Raw genomic sequence first — 19,158 nt, forward strand, 5'->3', positions numbered from 1 at the left:
CTGGCGGCAAGACAGGCGAGCCCTACAAAACATCATAGACATTGGTGTGACCAGAAGATCCCGCCAGTAGCCAATGGCAAGTCACCTCCGCCACAGGAAAACATGTGGCAGTGGGGGGGTTGGGATGGCAAAAAATCCCACCCAGTGTCTTAGATACAGCCTACATCTCTCATAAATACAAACTGGTTGTACTATTTCAGAGCACAGTAAAGAGTCAACCTCCTTACTGCAGATCTGGAGTCATGTATTGGCCAGACTGAGTAAGATCTGATTTTGAAATTAATTTGAAAGCAAAGATATTCTTCGGTGATCATCTAAATATCTTTTGTGTTTTGGCAAAATGAACTGTCAAAGAGAGGAAGAATTTCTCCTTTTAATTTGAGTGCTTTTATCAAATTGCTTTTTTAAAAATTGTGTTTGGAAAGTTTTATGATATCATGATTTTTTTCTAATTTGATATTTCTCAACAGCTGTGTGTGATCCACCATGCCAAAACAGAGGCTCTTGTTCACGACCTCAGCTCTGTGTCTGCCGGTCAGGGTTCCAGGGTTCTAGGTGTGAAGAAATTGTTCCAGAACAACCATACATTCCCCGTGCTTTCTCATCAAGATCCTTCTCATCTCGATCATCTGCTTTGCATTCAAATATATTCCCGAGGATTGAAAGCAGTGCAAAAAACAATACAAAAATTACGAGTGAAGCTTCAGCTAGACATAAGGCTTCACCAGTAGGTCAAAGTTTTGTGTAAGTAACTTTTTGATTTATTCTGCTCCATTGGTATTCTCCAAAATAGGATAACAGCTTTAACATCATTGTTATTTTGATATGCAGTATTTAGGTAATTAATATTGTGATCTATGTTATTTCCACTAGAGACTGAGCCTTCTTTACCCAATTAAGAGTTTCATAGATTCATAGAACATACAGTGCAGAAGGAGGCCATTCGGCCCATCAAATCTGCACCGATCCACTTCAGCCCTCACTTCCACCCTATCCCCGTAACCCAATAGCCCCATCTAACCTTTTTTGGTCACGAAGGGCAATTTAGCATGGCCGATCCATCTAACCTGCACGTCTTTGAACTGGGAGGAAACCAGAGCACCTGGAGGAAACCCACGCAGACACGGGGAGAACATGCAGATTCTGCACAGACAGTAACCCTGCGTGGAATCGAACCTGGGACCCTGGCGCTGTGAAGCCACAATGCTAATCACTTGTGCTACCGTGCTGCCCACTCTTGATAGAATACTTGATAGAATATCCATTTCTTGATAGAATACTTGCTTCCTAGTATGATAAATACGCAGCTGACTTGAGCTTCAGTCATACTGAATCATTATGATCAGTTTTGGCAGGTCACTCAATTCCAGTCTTGACCACAAAGTGAACGGCTACATATGGTAGATTCCATACTTTCTGTTAAAGGGAAAGCTTGGCATAACCATTTTCTTAATTGTAGTTGCACTTCATAAATCAAAAATTATTGTTGGCAACATTTACTGGTTCAAATGACATTTCATTGTCTGCTTTCAAAATAAACCAAGTAATGCCTTTGACAAAATAGTGGGCAAAGGAAAGTCCAAAAAATAAATTAAACATCTGTCAACTAACAAACTCATTTCTAGGCTCTTGTTATTTTCATGGTATTGTGGACTGCTAGTGTGGAAAATAACTGAAAATATGTTTTCATAAATTGAAAGTAAAACATCCCTTCCATATAGTAATATTAATCTTTGATTTATCTTTCTGAGGTACAGTTATTAATAGTAGTAAATTAGTTTAATTCTACAATAATACATTGAATGCCATGATTGGATTCATTACAGAAATTGCTGAATGTTTTATTTGTTTTCAATGAAATTGAAAATCACTCTATGTGGATGTCCAATCCTCCATGTCAGTTTACACCTGGATGGGAGATTTTGAACATGCCCCGATATTTCAAAGTTTGGAGTTGGAGGTGTCTGAAGTTGAAGGTGCAGTTTGAGTATTTTAGTGTCAAATTTTAAAACTGTTTTGAGGTATGTTGAATACATATGTTGAAGCCATCGGTTGAAATTATGCTTCATTTTGAGATACAAAATGTTCTTTCTTTGGCATTATTAGCATCAGGATGACTACTGGTAGGTTTGAGACAGATTGAAATAGAAATGGTTTGTTTCCACTCAACTTTCTTTAATTACATTTGGTCAGATTTAGGGCATGCTTTAACGACCTTGTCGTGCCCAACTTGGTGGTGGGACGAGGCCATTAAATCTCGCAAGAGGCCACTGGGAAGATTTGTGACGCTAAAAACGCCACTTCAGATTTAACAGAGTCTTGCGAGATGTTGTAATTGAGATCTCGCCCTCACTGGGTGAGATTGGGCTCATTTAAATATGTATTTGCGGGATTCTCCCAGGGCACGGGAACTAATGGCCACGCATGGGAGAGCCCGTGAGGGCGCTGTTTAGTGCTGGTTTCTACAATTGTGGACCAGTCACAATGGCACCTGGGGGGGTCTCCCAGGCCATTAGATACCTCTGGCTGGTAGGTGACAGGGCAGGGAGGCACTCTGGCACTCCCTCTGGCACCTGGGAACCTTGGCTCTGCCAACCTAGCACCCTGGCAATTCTACCTGGAAAGCCTGGAAGTGCTGGCTTGGCATTATCAGGGTGCCCGGTTGCTGGTTGGTACTGCCAGGGATCAGGCCCAGGGGCCTTGCCAGGTGGAAGGAGGTTGTAGAGGGCACTGAAACGGGGTGGGGCGAGAGATTGGGGCAACCAGACAAAATTACAGCCTTGTGATGATCTTTGTGAGGGGTTTCCATGATGGTAAACGTCGTGATCACAAAGCTCTTTTGAAAGAATTAAACTAACTTTATTTTAACACTACTAAATGTGAGTTCGACACTTATTCCAAATAGTGGGCAGCACGGTCTCATTGTGGTAGCACAATTGCTTCACAGCTCCAGGGTCCCAGGTTCGATTCCGGCTTAGGTCACTGTCTGTGCGGAGTCTGCACATCCTCCCCGTGTGTGCATGGGTTTCCTCCGGGTTCTCCGGTTTCCTCCCACGGTCCAAAGATGTGCAGGTTAGGTGGATTGGCCATCATAAATTGCCCTTAGTGTCCAAAATTGCCCTTAGTGTTGGGTGGGGTTACTGGGTTATGGGGATAGGGTGGAGGTAATGACCTTGGATAGGGTGCTCTTTCCAAGAGCCGGTGCAGACTCGATGGGCCGAATGGCCTCCTTCTGCACTGTAAATTCTATGAAATAGCAAACATACATATAAGAATTAAACTACACTCACTGACACTATCTATATCTATTAACAATTATATTTTAACTAACTCTGCAACACACGATGAATTTAATCTTCCCGAGCTCCAACCTAATCTGCCCAGAAGTCCAAGAGCCTGTCCCTTAGCTCCCCCTAGTGGCTAGGCTTAACATAACATTAACCCTTTTACATTTGTATAATGTCACATCCCTCTTTCTTTGAAAAATAAATGTTGTCTTATACATTTTCTTGTTTACAATATTATACAGCATGTCAACAATGATAGAACTAATGTTATTTTACAAATTCACAAATTTAATTTATTTGGAGGTTTCCTATGTCTTGTAGACCATCTTAATGTTACTACAGATTCTGTGAATTGTCTGGTACATTTGACAATATTTGGAACATTTGTAGGAAATATGAGTTTTTGACTCATGGTAGCTGATTCTGTGAATGTATAGGTTGTTTAAGTTTAAGGAGATCTCTTCTGTTTCTTCTAAAAGTCTTTCCAGATTGTGTTCTTATGACTTATGATCTTGGTGAGAGATCATTGAGTACTTTTGCAATGTCCATCCATCCACCTTCAGGATTACGAATCTGTACGACATCACCTTCTTTGAGTGTAGACAGTGGTTTGGAGTTTTTATCGTAGTATGTCTTTTGTTTGTTCTTCAGTTGCTGCATTTTTTGATGCACGACTTATTGATCTTTGTTTGGAATAATGAAAGTTGATAACGTAGTTCGTATTTTCCGTCCCATCACAAGTTGTGCTGGAGAAAACCCTGATGACAATGGTGTAGCCTTGCATGCTATCAGTGCTAAGTCAAAGTCCTTTTTGTCCCCCATAGCTTTTTTGAGAAACTGTTTCACAATTCCTACCCCTTTCTCATCTTTCCTGTTCACCTGTGGGTATAGTAGGCTAGAAGTTCCATGTGTGAAGTTATATTGGTTAGTAAATTGTAACCACTCTAGGCTGCTAAAACATTGTCCATTGTCTGTGACAACAGTAATTGGTATGCCATGTCAGGACAATCCATCCTTTGTTGCCTTGACAACTGAATGTGTTGTTGAGTCGGATAGCTTGATAACTTCCGGAAAATTTGAGTAGTAGTCAATGATTATCAAATAATCTCAGCCTTGAAAGTAAAATATGTCCATTGCGACCCTAGTCCGTGGTTGAGTAACTAGTTCGCTTTCTACTAAGGTCTGCTTACATTGTGCCGGTTGGTGTGTTGACATATCCAACACTGTTGAATGTACTTGTCTATATCCTTGTTGATGCCAGGCCAATACACCGATTTCCGTGCACGTCGTCTACATTTCTCAATGCCTTGATGTCCTTCGTCGATTTGTGCAAGAATGTCTTGTCTAAGACATGATGGAATTACTATACGGTCGTTTTTCAATAGAAAGTTGTCTATGATTGTCAAGTCCTTTCTGATGTTGCGAAAGTTTGCACATTTTCCTTTGGGCCAGTCAGTACGTAGATATTGTATCACTTGCTGCAGTGTCCTATCTCATAGAGTTTCTGCCTTGATTATTTGTAGTTTAGCATCTGTGACAGGTAGCAGATGCTAAACTACAGCTTTGCTGTGCTAAAATTAGCTTGTGCTTCATTACTGAGTACAACATCAACAACTTTGTCATCTCGTGCATGGATCTGGCTAATGTATCTACAAGTACTACGTTTTTCTTTGCATCTTCATGCTGAGATGCTTTGACCTGCTTAGTTAATTTCAGCAGGTTTAATTTTAGACATGCCTCTGCTCCAATAAGTGAGGATTTTGTGTCATCCACAATTTCAAAATCAAGTGGAATTTTGATGTCACCACTCAGAACTATGAGGTAGCATGAACCTTTTGTTGCTATTTCATTTCCATTGTAGTCTGTTAATCTACAATGTGTCTTGTTATATTTTGGACGGGTCTCCGCTTTGCCCAAATCCGATTCTGTGATCAGATTGACGTTTGCACCAGTGTCCAATTTAAATTGCATCTCTGATCCATTTATGATCAATGTTTCTATCCAATCTCTAGTTCTATCAGATAGCTGCCTGATTGGTTTATCAGCAGTATCGTTTCCATTTGTTTTAGTGATGACTTCTATTATGAAGTTGTGCAGTGAAGTCGGCATAGTTAAATCAATCTGTGTTTTAAACATTTCTTCTTCTTTGTTTTGTATGGTGTTGACATTTTTATACTGTTGAAATACCTTTTTTAATTGATCTTTTAAAAAAATTTTTTTTAGAGCTGCACGCTTTTTTAAAACATCTATCTTTCATACACATCATTGACCTTTTGCAATGAGAGTCAAATTTCTCCATTACTGTTTCATATTTATTTTTGTCTTCATTTTCTGAAAAATGTAATGTATTAAAGAGTTCAAATACCTGCGGACCTGCCAGAATTAATAGGAGAGCTATTTTTCTAATGTCAGGAGCTGATTCAAACGCAGAAGCAGAAAGAAAGACCTCAAACTGCTGCTTGAAGTTTTTCCAATTTAAACTTAATTCACCGGACATCTTGAAGAAATGAGACTTTTGCACATCATCCATTTTGGTCTCGGGTTTTCTTTTTTTTTTGTAGATTTTTAGATGTTTAGCGATGTGCTGATTTATTTTCTTTCTTCTTTCTTACTGCTTGCTTTTCTGGAATACACAAACTGGTACCATGTGGTGATCTTTGTGAGGGGTTTCCAGGATGGTAGACGTAGTGATATAACTTTATTTTAACATTACTACATGTGAGTTTGACACTTATTCCAAATGGCAAACATACTTATAAGAATTAAACTACACTCACTAACACTATCTATATCTATTATAGAAGGGCTGGTTTAGGTCAGTGGGCTAGACAGCTGGTTTGTGATGCAGAACAAGGCCAGCAGCACGGGTTCAATTCCCGTACCAGCTGGGAATTCTGAATTCTCCCTCTTGTGTACCCAAACTGGCGCCGGAATGTGGCAACAAGGGGCTTTTCACAGTAACTTCATTGCAGCGTTAATGTGAGCCTACTTGTGACAATAAAGATTTATAACTTTATATATTAACTATGACAATTATATTTTAACTAACTCTGCAACACACTATGAATCTAATCTCCTCGAGCTCCAACCTAATCTGCCCAGAAGTCCAAGAGCCTGTGCAATATATAGCACTGTCCCTTAGCTCCCTCTAGTGGCTAGGCTTAACATAACGATAACTCTTTACATGCTGTACATTTGTATAATGTCACAGGCCCGATCTGCGAGCCTTTAGCTCGCATGCAGGAAATGAGTCTTAAGTGCGGCCTTGATGGAGAGAAACTCCTCGAGGCCAAAAAAAAATCAAAGTTCCATTAAATAGCCAGATGTTTTTCAACGCTGCAGCCGCCAAGAAACACCCCGCTAAACGTGCCCAAAACTGGGACATAAATATTTTCTGGTTAAATGGTGTCTTTAAAGTACAAATAAATGGTATGAGAGCAAAAATGCTCATTTGTCAAATTTAAATGGATACAGACAATTAAATGAGATTGTCGCAATAGGGGAATAAGAATTGTGTATTGGGAGCCGCAATAAAACACTGTAGCCTAAGGCTGAGGCAGGTATCTAAGACTGTCAGGTAGGAGGATATCCAAGGTACAAATGTGAGTTGAAACCAAGAGCAAAAAAGCCCAGTAATTGATCCTCTGTTTAATGACTGCTGAAGTTAAGATTATACAACACGTGATTGTTGTAAGGAGAGTTGCTATCTGCTTTAATTTATGTGTATTATCAAAAGGCGTCTCGAAAATGCAAGCGCTAAGAGTAAAAGAAACAAATAATAAAATGAAGAAATGGGTGAAAGCCTTCCAGGTAAGTCAAGCCACCTAATAACCATGGACAACCATTTATAAAGAGCATTCATTATCATTATAATCTTGCACATCAGAACAGTGGGAAATAGCTTTCTGGATGGTATATTTCCAAAAGTACACTAAAATGAAGTACCTCCAATTTTGAAGTGGCACTCATACGACCGCTAGTTCTATGCACTGGAAAATGTTTAGAAGCTAAACCTAGTACAATTCCTGTGGGACAGAACTTTTCCTAAATTTCTGCATTTGGCTGCCTCAAAACAAGAATGAGTAGAAGGTCCAGGGTATTAGAGACATAGTTGTAATTTGAGAATGGTAAACGTTTCTGGTGTGAAGAGTTTATGCTTCTGTTTCAGATACTGTATGTGTCAATGCCAAGAATTAGAACTATATCTTGAAATTATCGTCCAATTTTTCCCTTCCACGTAATTGGGATACACCCCTGACATGACAGGCTGGCTTGCCTGCTGGGCAAATGGATCCCTGACCTCAATTGACTTTTGAAGTTCAGAGATTTTTCAGGGAAATTAAAAGGAAATAAAAATATCTGTAGATTTGGTGGAGCATACCCCTGTCACATTTCCAGTCCAGTTTACCTTGGTTTTGCTGAACAGTTGGTAAAGTGAGTGGGAGATCCCGGCCAAAATATCTTACAGTAAGGACTTGGCATTATAGTTTGAAATACTGTGGTGTGTGTCAGCACCTGGAATTGTAGCTTTGAGAATTTAAATAGCTGTATTAAAAGCAGCTGATTCTTGTTGAAGGTTTGTGTCTTCCTTCCAATAAAGTTCTGTTTAGTTTTTCTTAAATGCAATAAGGTTTTGTTGCTCTACAGTTACATTTTGTCACAATGGTGGAAACTGAATCAAATTTATTCAAAAAGCCTGCTATTTACAGTAGATATTAAACAAGGGGTATCAATTTCAAGCAGACACAAAAATGACAAGTGAGGAATTATCTAAAAATGGAAGTGTAAGTATCATGGGCTGGATTCTCTGTTGGCGGGATGCTCCGTTCTGCCGACAGCCTGAGGGTTTCCTGACGACATGGGGCTGCCCCACAATGGGAAACCCCATTGACCAGCCGGCGTAATGAAGCATCCCGCCGGTGGGGTGAAACAGAAATCTGCCGGGGTGAGATTTGGAATTATTTTCTGCCAGTGCTATTAAGGTACAAGGATAATTCAAACTGAAAGTAGAAGAGTTTCATATTTCTCTTTTGTGTTGACTATAATTGCATTTTACTTCCGCTTCTATTTGTCTTATGTAAATCTGCTGATTTACTCTTCGACGTATTAGTACCTTCCTCTCTTGCCTTGTCTCTATTCTTTGATTTACCACATCTTCCCAAATTTGATCCCTTGCCCCGACTATTTAGTTTAAAATCTTTTCTATTTACCTAGTTATATGGCTCACTAGAACCACTGGCCTCAGCCCAGTTCAGGTGGGGACTGTCACAATGCCATAGCCCCCACTTTCTCTAGTACTTGTGTCAGTGCCTCATTAACCGGATCCTACTTTTAGCACACCAGTCTTTGAGCCATGCATTAATTTCTCTAATCCTATTTGTTTTATTTGAATTTGCATGAGAATTAGCATAATCCAGAGATTAGTATCTTTGAGGTTCTGCTTCTTAATTTAATGCCTAGCTCCTCATATTGACTATGTAGAACCTCTTTCCTTCTCCTGCCTATACCGTTGCTATCTACATGGACCATGATGATTGGATCCTCCCCTCCCACTCCAAGTTTCTCTCCAGCCCTTAGCAGATGTCCTGAACCCTGATACTAGACAGGTAACACAACCTTCTGGACTCTTGCTCTTTGCTGCAGAGAATAATATCAATTCCCAGCCTTTTTGTTCTCTACTTGAATGGCTTCCCATACCATAGTGCCATGGCCAGTTAGCTTATCCACACTGCAACTCCCGCTTTTATCCAAATAAGCTGAAAGAATCGCAGACCTGTCGAACAAGCTGCTCTTCTACCCTTTGGGTCCCCTTACCTGCCTCACTCGCAGTCACACCCTCCTGCCTACGACCATTGACCAAATCAGAAGATCTTATCCTAAGGCGTGTGACTGCTACGTGTCCAGGTAATTTTCCCACTCCCTGATGTGTCGGAGTGTCTTCACCTGCCCTCCAACTCAATGATTCTGAGCCAAAGTTCCTCAAGTTGCAAATGCTTACTGCAGACCTGTTTGTCCTGGATCACAATGACATCCAGGAGCGCACATATGCTGCAGCCGTGGCACATCACCTGCCATCCTTAATGTATTTCAATGATCTACTTAATTATTTTCTTCAGTTAATTATTTTCGGTATATGAACCATGATCGAATGGCGTAGCAGACCCGATGGGCCGAATGCTCCTATATCTTATGGTCTTAACCTCAGACACAGTTTGTATAGTATTTTAAAACTGAGGAATAGAATTGAATTTGATGCCGCCCGCCATTTGAGCCCCGTGGGCGCCGCCATTCACCGACTGCCGGGACAGAGGATCCTGCTGCTGTTATTGGGTTACAGGGATAGGGTGGCAGTGAGGGCTTAAGTGGGTCAGTGCAGACTCGATGGGCCGAATGGCCTCCTTCTGCACTGTATGTTCTATGATCTCTTGATGTGCCACTATTCACATCCTTCTTAGTCATTATCACCACCATTTACATTCCCTTTGTCTTTCTATCTATGATATCTTTGTCAATCTCCACCTATTGCTGGCCCTCTATCCAGCCCCACTGTTCCAAGTCCTGCCCCCCAACAACAGTATAAATTTGACCCTATTTCCAGTTCTCTCTTTCTTTGACAAAGAGTTATCCAGACTTGAAACAATGGGCTGGATTCTCCGGCCTTGTTTGCCCGGCAACTGGGGAATCCCGCCCGAGGTCAATGGATTTTTCCATTGGCGGCGTCTCACCCATAACGTTCTTGCAGTGGGAGAATCCAGCCCATTAGCTCCCTTTTCTTGGTGGGAAGTCTCATGGTGACCTTCCTGCTTCTGAGTCAATTGAAGCCCTTAGAGGGGCAATTAATGTTGATATTCAACCAGCAGCAGCCAGGACAGTTGCCATGTGGGAAGCCCAAATCAAAGTATGATTGCTTGCGGGCTTCAGGGATGGGAGTGGAGGATCCCTTGTTGTCAGGCACAGTGCCTGATCAAGGGATCCAGCATTGGGAAGGGGGCTCTGTTGAGAGACACCCCTCTGCTCCTGCCACTGACCACCCCCCCCCCTCACCTCTCTTCATGACCAGCACCCCGTGACCCCTACCATGTCCTCACTCATCTGTGTCCCTTGCTGGTCCTGGGGCTATGGTGGGTGTATGGTGGGCAGCAGTTGATGCTGCCTTCCATGAAGAGCTGCTGGACTCTGATTGGCTCACAGTACTCGGATGGGGGGGTGGGGGCTAGGATTTGTGACTCTGGGGTCCTTGTTCTCCAGGAAGGCTGGATACGTAATTACCTGTGGCAGGCCTTCCCCAAGGAGGTAATGCGAGGCTCTCCAACCAGCGGGCGAGATCATCATCAACAGGATTAAATTGCATCTGGTGTATGCAGATGTTGGGCTTTTTAAAATATTCTGTCATATGTTTGTAACAATAGATTTTATTTGAATAGTGAACCACAATCCCCTCCCATTCTTCTCGGGCAGATCTGCTAATGGGAGTGTAAAATATTACGGGAGGCTCAAATTACATTTTCCGTCAGTGGAAAGTCTTGTTGCAATTGTCCCTGCCCCCCATCAGTGACGTAGTGGGAATCCTGACATTCAACATCAGAACCCTACTGTAATAAATTTGTATGTCATTGTGGCCTGATATCCAACCCCCCCCCCATTACAACAGGTCTCCCATGGCGTGTGCCTGGCAGGCAGAGGTGCTTAGGTGAGTGCATCCCTTGGGGGGGGGGGGGTTCATTATCGTGCGGTTCCTTGGCACTACTAGGACACTGCCCCCAGGCAATGCCCAGGCACTTCCCCTTTGCATAGCCTAGGCAGTGGGCAGTGCCGTTGACATGTTGTGTGGGACGGGAGTTAGGACAACTGGTGTTCCATTCTAACCATTGTACAGGGAAGGCCTTTATAAGTGGTGCCCCAATCTTTAAGAAACAAAGTTGCTGGCAGGGTGGCCTCAGTCAGAGCCTGCCCCATCAGTGTGACATCATAGGTCCTACCCCTTCAAGTTTTTTTTACTAAGTTCCGTGCATTGCTGCACAGAAAGCCATCAATGCCACTTTTCCTGCCTGTTGCCCCATTCTGCATAAAAAAATGAAAATTCCCCCTTGTGCTTAACATTGCTATAGAGGTTTGGAAAACTGCCAGTGTAACACACTTATTCAAGCACGGTGGTTAGCATTGTTGCTTCACAGCTCCAGGGTCCCAGGTACGATTCCCGTCTTGGGTCACTGTCTGTATGGAGTCTGCACGTTCTCCCTGTGTCTGTGTGGGTTTCCCCCGGGTGCTCCGGTTTCCTCCCACTAGTCCCGAAAGACATGCTGTTAGGTAATTTGGATATTCTAAATTCTCCCTCTGTGTACCCGAAAAGGCGTGGGAATGTGGCGACTAGGGGCTTTTCACAGTAACTTGTTAATGTAAACCTACTTGTGACAATAAAGATTATTATTAAAAAGGGAGGGAGACAAAAAACAAGTAAATATAGGCCAGTTAGCTTAACATCTTTCTTTGGTAAATGTCAAAGAGCCAGTTAAAAAGGATGTAATAGCAGAGCCTTTAGAAATACATCAGATAATCAAGCCGAGTAAGCATGGCATCATGAAGGCAAAACATGACCATTTTTTCGAATTCTTTGTGGCGGTAATGAGCAGGATAGATAAAGGAGAACCAGTGGACATGATTTATTTAGATTTCCAGAAGGCCTTTGACAAAGTGACGCATAGGAGACTGTTAAATAAGTTAAGAGCCATGGTGTTAAGGGTAAGATCCTGGCATGGATAGAGGATTGGCTGACTGGCAGAAGGCAGAGCGGAGGATAAGGGGTCTTTTTCAGGATGGCAGCCGGTGTGCCTCAGAGGTCTGTGCTGAGTCCACAACGTTTCACAATATACATTAATGATCTGAAAATGAAAAAATGAAAATCGCTTATTGCCACAAGTAGGCTTCAATGAAGTTACTGTGAAAAGCCCCTAGTCGCCACATACCGACGACGCCTGTTCGGGGAGGCTGGTACGGGAATTGAACTGTGCTGCTGGCCTGCCTTGGTCTGCTTTAAAGGCCAGCTATTTAGCCCAGTGTGCTAAACCAGCCCCTAAGTGCCGCCTTGGTGGAGAGAATCTGGAAGAATGAACTGAAGGCACTGTTGCTAAGTTTGCAGATGATACAAAGATCTGTAGAGGGACAGATAGTATTGAGGAAGCAGAGGGGCTGCATAAGGATTTGGACAGGCTAGGAGAGTGGACAAAAGTGGCAGACTGAATACAATGTGGAAAAGTGTGAGGTTATGCACTTTGGAAGGAGGAATGGAGGCATAGACTATTTTCTAAATGGGGAAATGCTTAGGAAATCAGAAGCACAAAGGGACTTGGGAGTCCTTGTTCACGATTCTCTTAAGGTTAACGTGCAGGTTCAGTCGGCAGTTAGGAAGGCAAATGCAATGTTAGCATTCATGTCGAGAGGGCTAGAATACAAGAATACAAGGCTGTGCTGGCCTTGGAAAGGGTCCAGAGGAGGTTCACAAGAATGATCCCTGGAATGAAGAGCTTGTCGTATGAGGAACGGTTGAGGACTCCGGGTCTGTACACGTTGTAGTTTAGAAGGTTGAGGGAGGATCTTATTGAAATTTACAGGATACTGCGAGGCCTGGATAGAGTGGACGTGGAGAGGATGTTTCCATTGGTAGGAAAGACTAGAACCAGAGAACACCATCTCAGACTATAGGAACGATCTTTTAAAACAGAGATGAGGAGGGATTTCTTCAGCCAGAGGGTGGTGAGTCTGTGGAACTCTTTGCCGCAGAAGGCTGTGGAGGCCAAATCACTGAGTGTCTTTAACACAGAGATAGATAGGTTCTTGATTAATAAGGGGATCAGGGGTTATGGGGAGAAGGCAGGAGAATGGGGATGAGAAAATATCAGCAATGATTGAATGGCGGAGCAGACTCGATGGGCCGAGTGGCCTAATCCGGCTTCTTTGTCTTATGGACTGAAGTTAGTCTGCTGAACGGCGGGCTTAGCGGGGTGTTTCTCAATAGCCGCAGCGCCGAAAAACATCTGCTATCCAATGGCACTTTGCCAATTCTTTTGGCCTCTGGGAGATTCTCTCCACCAAGGCGGCACTTAGAAGGATTTCCTGCTGGCGAGCTTCAGCCCGCCAACAGGAAAGGCTCCTTGTAAATCGGGGCACCATTTTTTTTCGGCAGCCCCGATCTCTCCTCCTCCCACCCCTTCAGGACCCAACTTCTTTTTTGGCCCCCCCCTCACCACCCACGATTCTCCCGGTGCACCCAGATCTGCACCGGGTCGCTTAATTCACGGCCATAATGTTTGATTTACAAAACGTGTTTGATAAGGTAGCTCAGAAAAGGCTACAAAAGGCTACTTAGTAAGATAAAAGCTCATGTTATTTGGGATAGTATATCAGCATGGATAGAGGATAGGCTAAATGATAGAAGACAGAGAGTTAGAATAAGAGGGGCATTTTCAGGATGGCAACCTGCAACTAGTGGAGTGCCATAGGGATCAGTGCTGGGGCCAACATTATTTGCAATATATATTAATGACTTGGACGAGGGAAGTGTCGTGTTGGATGTTCTGCTATACAAACAAACCAACACGGTTGTAGATGGTGCAACTCTGTTTTATTATTCTTGATAACATCTACTGTATACTTCTGGCTGTGGTTCGTACTTTACCAGTTATCCTGTGGACCCAGCCCTTGCACTATCTTAGACAGGCACTCAGCACATGGTGTATGTCTGAGTGGCACACTGTGAGCTCTGTGCCCTGAGCTATCTCCTGCTGGAATGAGCGAGAACTGTGGTGTTCCCCGTTTTTTAGTGTATGTGCTCTCACTGGTGATTGACTGTGATGTTGCGTGTGTGTTGATTGGTCCGTTGATCTGTCCATCAGTGTGTGTGTGTGTTTGCACCATGATATGTTCATATGAATATCATGACATCCCCCCTTTTCACAAGAATATGTGCCTATATGGTAATAAATATTGGTGTGTACTGAGTGCAGCTGAATATGTGTGCGCAATATCTACAACATGTACATGAGGCTAAACTATATACATAGGAAGGTGTCAGGTGCAACATAGCAATGAGGTTGTACCATAAACAAAACAAGTGCAATCATCAAACATCGAAAGAGAACTGCTGGAGGGACAAAAAGAGAAACACATTAACATTGTTGCATAACAATTCAGTGACTCCAATGTGCAAACAGGCTCATAAGTCCAGCCTAGTAGGTGGGCGACGAATTCGGGTTGACCGCCTCAAGGGTGGGTCAGGATCCACCGGCTGAGGAATGGGCCTGGCCACGGGCGATAGAGGAATAGGCATAGTGGCAGGAAGCTCCACGAAGTCGACATCAGGGGCAACAGGAGGGCGTGGCACCGGTGCATGATCACGTAGCGAGTGCGGAAGCAGCCGAAGGGCCCGCCGATGGCGCCGGCGAATGGAGCCATCAGGCATGCGAACCAGGAACGAGTGGGGAGCCACGCGGCGGAGAAATTCGGCAGTTGCCGACCAGCCACCCTCTGGTAGGTGTATGCGGACGTTGTCTCCAGGCGCCAGGGCAGGAAGATCAGTTGCCCGACTGTCATGTGCCACCTTTTGCTGAGCACGCTGCTGTCGCATGCTTTGCAGTACTGGAGCATGGCCGGGTTTAGGAACATGAATGGACGGTACAGTGGTCCTGAGGGCGCAACCCATCAACAGCTGGGCTGGTGAGAGGCCTGTGGACAGTGGGGCCGAGCGATAGGCCAGCAGGGCTAAACAGAAATCGGATCCGGCATCAGCAGCCTTGCATAGGAGCCGCTTCACGATATGGACGCCCTTTTCTGCCTTGCCATTTGACTGGGGTGCAGAGGGCTGGACGTCACGTGTGTGAAGCCATACGAAGCGGCAAAGAAAGACCATTCTTGGCTCGCAAAACAGGGCCCATTGTCCGACATGACGGTACGCGGAATGCCATGGCGAGTGAAGGTTTCTTAGCATGCTCTGATTGCAGCTGATGATGTCAAATCGTGCAGGCGTATGACCTCCGGATAATTTGAAAAATAGTCAATTATGACGTATTCCCTGCCGAGCGCATGAAAGAGATCCACACCCACCTTCGCCAAGGGGGACGTTACCAACTCATGGGGCTGAAGCGTCTCAGGGGGTTGCGCCGGCTGAAACCTTTGGCAGGTGGGGCAGTTGAGCGCCATGTTGGCGATGTCATCGCTGATGCCCGGCCAGTACACAGCTTCTCGGGCCCTCCGCCTGTACTTCTCAACCCCGAGATGGCCTTTGTGTAATTGTTCGCGGACCAGGCTACGCATGCTGTGTGGATTCACAATCCGGTCCAACTTTAGGAGGACACCGTCAATGACGGCCAAGTCGTCCCGGACATTGTAGAATTGTGGGCACTGTCCTTTGAGCCACCCTTCCGTCATGTGGCGCATCACACATTGTAGAAGGGGGTCAGCCGCAGTCACCCAGTGAATACGGGCCAGACTTGCATCATTAGCTGGCAGATTGGCCGATGTGAAGGTCACATGTGCTTCGACCTGACAGACGAACCCCCCCGATTCAGGCAGTGTGCTCATTCCTCTGGACAGGGCATCCGCAATGATGAGGTCCTTACCAGGGGTGTAGACCAGTTAAAAGTCGTACCTCCGGAGCTTGCGCAGAATGCGCTGGAGGCGAGGGGTCATCTCATTAAGGTCTTTTTGTATGATGCCGACCAGGGGGCGATGGTCGGTTTCCACGGTGAATTGAGTGAGATCATACACGTAGTCGTGGAATTTATCTATGCCGGTTAACAAACCCAGGCACTCCTTCTCAATCTGCGCACAGCGCTGTTCTGTGGGGGTCATGGCCCGCGAGGCATAGGCGACCGGGGCCCATGATGCAGTGTCGTCCCGTTGCAGGAGTACCGCCCCAATGCCGGACTTGCTGGCGTCAGTCGCGATCTTTGTATCTCGAGTAGTGTCGAAGAACGCCAATACCGGGGCTGTGGTGAGCTTGATCTTGAGCTCCTCCCATTCCTTCTGGTGTGCGGGCAGCCACTGGAACTCCGTAGTCTTCTCCACTAGGTGGCGAAGAGCCGTTGTGTGGGAGGCAAGTTTGGGAATGTACTTCCCCAGGAAGTTGACCATCCCGAGAAAGCGTAGCACTGCCTTCTTGTCTGCCAGCTGCGGCATGGCTGTAATAGCTGTCACTTTGTCTGCATCCGGACGCACCCCTGATCCGGATATGTGGTCCCCCAGAAACTTTAGCTCAGTTTGGCCAAAAAAACACTTGGCTCGGTTGAGGCGCAGGTCATGTTCTCGTATCCGAGCAAAGACGCGCTGGAGACGACTGATGTGCTCCTGTGGTGTGGTGGACCAGATGATGACGTCGTCAACATAGACGCGTACCCCTTCGATGCCCTCCATCATCTGATCCACGATCCGATGAAACACCTCGGATGCCGAGATGATGCTAAACGGCTTCCTATTGTAGCAGTACCTGCCAAAGGGAGTGTTGAAGGTGCACAGCTTCCTGCTGGACTGATCCAGCTGAATCTGCCAAAAACCCTTTGAGGCATCAAGCTTTGTAAAAATTCTAGCCCGGGCCATTTCGCTCATGATCTCTTCCCGTTTGGGTATGGGGTAGTATTCCCTCATGATGTTATTGTTCAGGTCTTTCAGGTCGATGCAGATCCGGAGTTCGCCAGAGGGCTTTTTAACACACACCATGGAGCTGACCCATGGCGTGGGCTCCGTGACCAGGGAAAGCACTCCTTGGTCCTGGAGATCCTGCAGCTGCTGCTTGAGGCAGTCCTTGAGTGGCGCTGGGACTCTACGAGGTGCATGAATGACCGGGGTGGCGTCCGGTTTGAGCCGTATTCTGTAAGTGTAGGGCAGTGTGCCTATGCCCTCGAAAGCCTCCTGGTTGTGGGCGAGGAGCGAATGGAGCTGTGCCCTAAAGTCTGCATCCGGGAAATCGGACATGCCTTCTGGAGACAGGGTTTGTACCCGCTGAACGAGGTGGAGAACCTTGCACGGCTGTGCGCCTAGCAGGGAGTCCTTCGAGGATCCAACTAACTCAAAGGACAGTGTAGCTGCGTGTGCATTGGGTGTCACCTCGAGCTGGCAGGATCCCATGGCCGGGATAACATTACCGTTGTAATCGACCAACTGACAGCGGGATGGCCGAATCGATGGTTTGACCTTCAAGGCGTAAAAGGCTGACCATGCAAGGAGATTGGCGGAGGCACCAGTGTCTAAACGGAATGTGATTGGTGATCGGTTGACCGTTAGGGTGGCACACCATTCATCACCCGAATTGACGCTGTGCACTGGCATCGGCTGGTGTGTCCTACTTGGGGACATCCGATTTCTGTCAATTACAGCAACACGGAAGGCTGCCCGGTCGTCGGTATCACCGGCCTGTACGTCATCAGGGTATGACTCGGTGTATGGAGGCTGAATGGCCTGCACGTCCCTGCAAGGCTGGCAGAATTGGGGAGCGTTGGCAGGTTGAGCTGCTCGACAGCAGGCAGCGTAGTGGCCCATCTTGCCACAGCGGAGGCACTGTCGATTTTTCGCTGGACATTGCCGCTTTAAACGTGCGGATCCACAGTTGCCGCACGTTGTGACGTCATGGCGTTCGTTGCGCCACCGTGCATGCGCAGTTCGGTCCTGCGTAGAGCGCTCCTGCGCGTCACGTCCCTCTGCGTCGACGTCTCTTTTGCCCCGTACAAGCGCAGGAGGCCGCAGAAAGCGTGCAAAATGGCCGCCCTCGTCCGGGCCGCGGGCCGGGAGGAACTCGATGGAGTGGACCCCCTCGGCCTCGTGGGATCCGTGCCGAGCCGATTCGGCCGCCTGGAATTGGGAGTACCAGCTGGTCGTGTTTTCGTGGAGGTCGCAGGTTTTGATGGCGGTGGCTAGGGTGAGGCTCTTTATTTTGAGGAGCTGCTGGCGTAGGGTGCCCGAGGAGTCCCCAAAAACTATCTGGGCCCGAATCATGGAATCAGAGGTGGCCTCATAGCCGCAGGACTGCGCAAGGATACGGAGGTGTGTCAAAAAGGATTGAAAAGGCTCATCCTTACCCTGCAGGCGCTGCTGGAAGAGGTACCTCTCGAAGCTCTCATTCACTTCGACGCTGAAGTGTTGCTCAAGTTTTAGAAGGACCGTCTTGTACTTCATCTTGTCCTCGCTGTCCGTGAATGCCAGGGAGTTGTAGATGTGGATGGCATGTTGCCCTGCCGTGGAGAGGAGGAGGGCGATCTTCCTGGTGTCGGATGCATTCTCCCTGTCTGTGGCTTCTAGGAAGAGCTGGAAGCGCTGTTTAAACAGCTTCCAGTTGATGCCAAGGTTTCCAGCGATTTGGAGCGGCTGCGGCGGGCTGATGGTGTCCATGGCGCAGGATGGCGGATCGCTGAAGATGTGCAGGTAGGTCTCACAGTTGCTGGGTTCCAAGCCTGGTACTATGTCGTGTTGGGTGTTCCGCTATACAAATGAACCAACACGGTTGTAGATGGTACAACTCTGATTTATTATTCTTGATAACATCTACTGTATACTTCTAGCTGTGGTTCATACTTTACCAGTTATCCTGTGGACCCAGCCCTTGCACTATCTAAGAGAGGCACTCAGCACATGGTGTATGTCTGACTGGCACGCTGTGAGCTCTGTGCCCTGAGCTATCTCCTGCTGGAATGAGCAGGAACTGTGGTGATTGGCTGTGATGTTGCGTGTGTGTTCATTGGTCCGTTGATCTGTCCATCAGTGTGTGTGTGTGTTTGCACCATGATATGTTTATATGAATATCATGACAAGAAGTAAATGTTCCATTGCCAAGTTTGCAAAAATAAGTAGGAAGACAAGCAGCGAGGTTGACAAATCGTCTACAGTGGGA

At 45.9% G+C, this 19,158-nt stretch overlaps 1 protein-coding gene across 1 annotated transcript in view; it reads left to right on the forward strand.

Annotated features, from left to right (window-relative positions):
- The window catches only part of LOC140404691 (latent-transforming growth factor beta-binding protein 2-like), a 685,726-nt gene that overhangs the window by 89,037 nt on the left and 577,531 nt on the right, over positions 1-19,158 (forward strand). The window contains exon 3 of the mRNA XM_072493356.1: positions 471-744. Coding sequence (XP_072349457.1) covers positions 471-744 — 274 coding nt within the window. The remainder of the gene's footprint in view (positions 1-470; positions 745-19,158) is intronic.

Source organism: Scyliorhinus torazame, chromosome 2, assembly GCF_047496885.1.
Source record: "Scyliorhinus torazame isolate Kashiwa2021f chromosome 2, sScyTor2.1, whole genome shotgun sequence".
NCBI classification, from domain to species: Eukaryota; Metazoa; Chordata; class Chondrichthyes; order Carcharhiniformes; family Scyliorhinidae; genus Scyliorhinus; species Scyliorhinus torazame.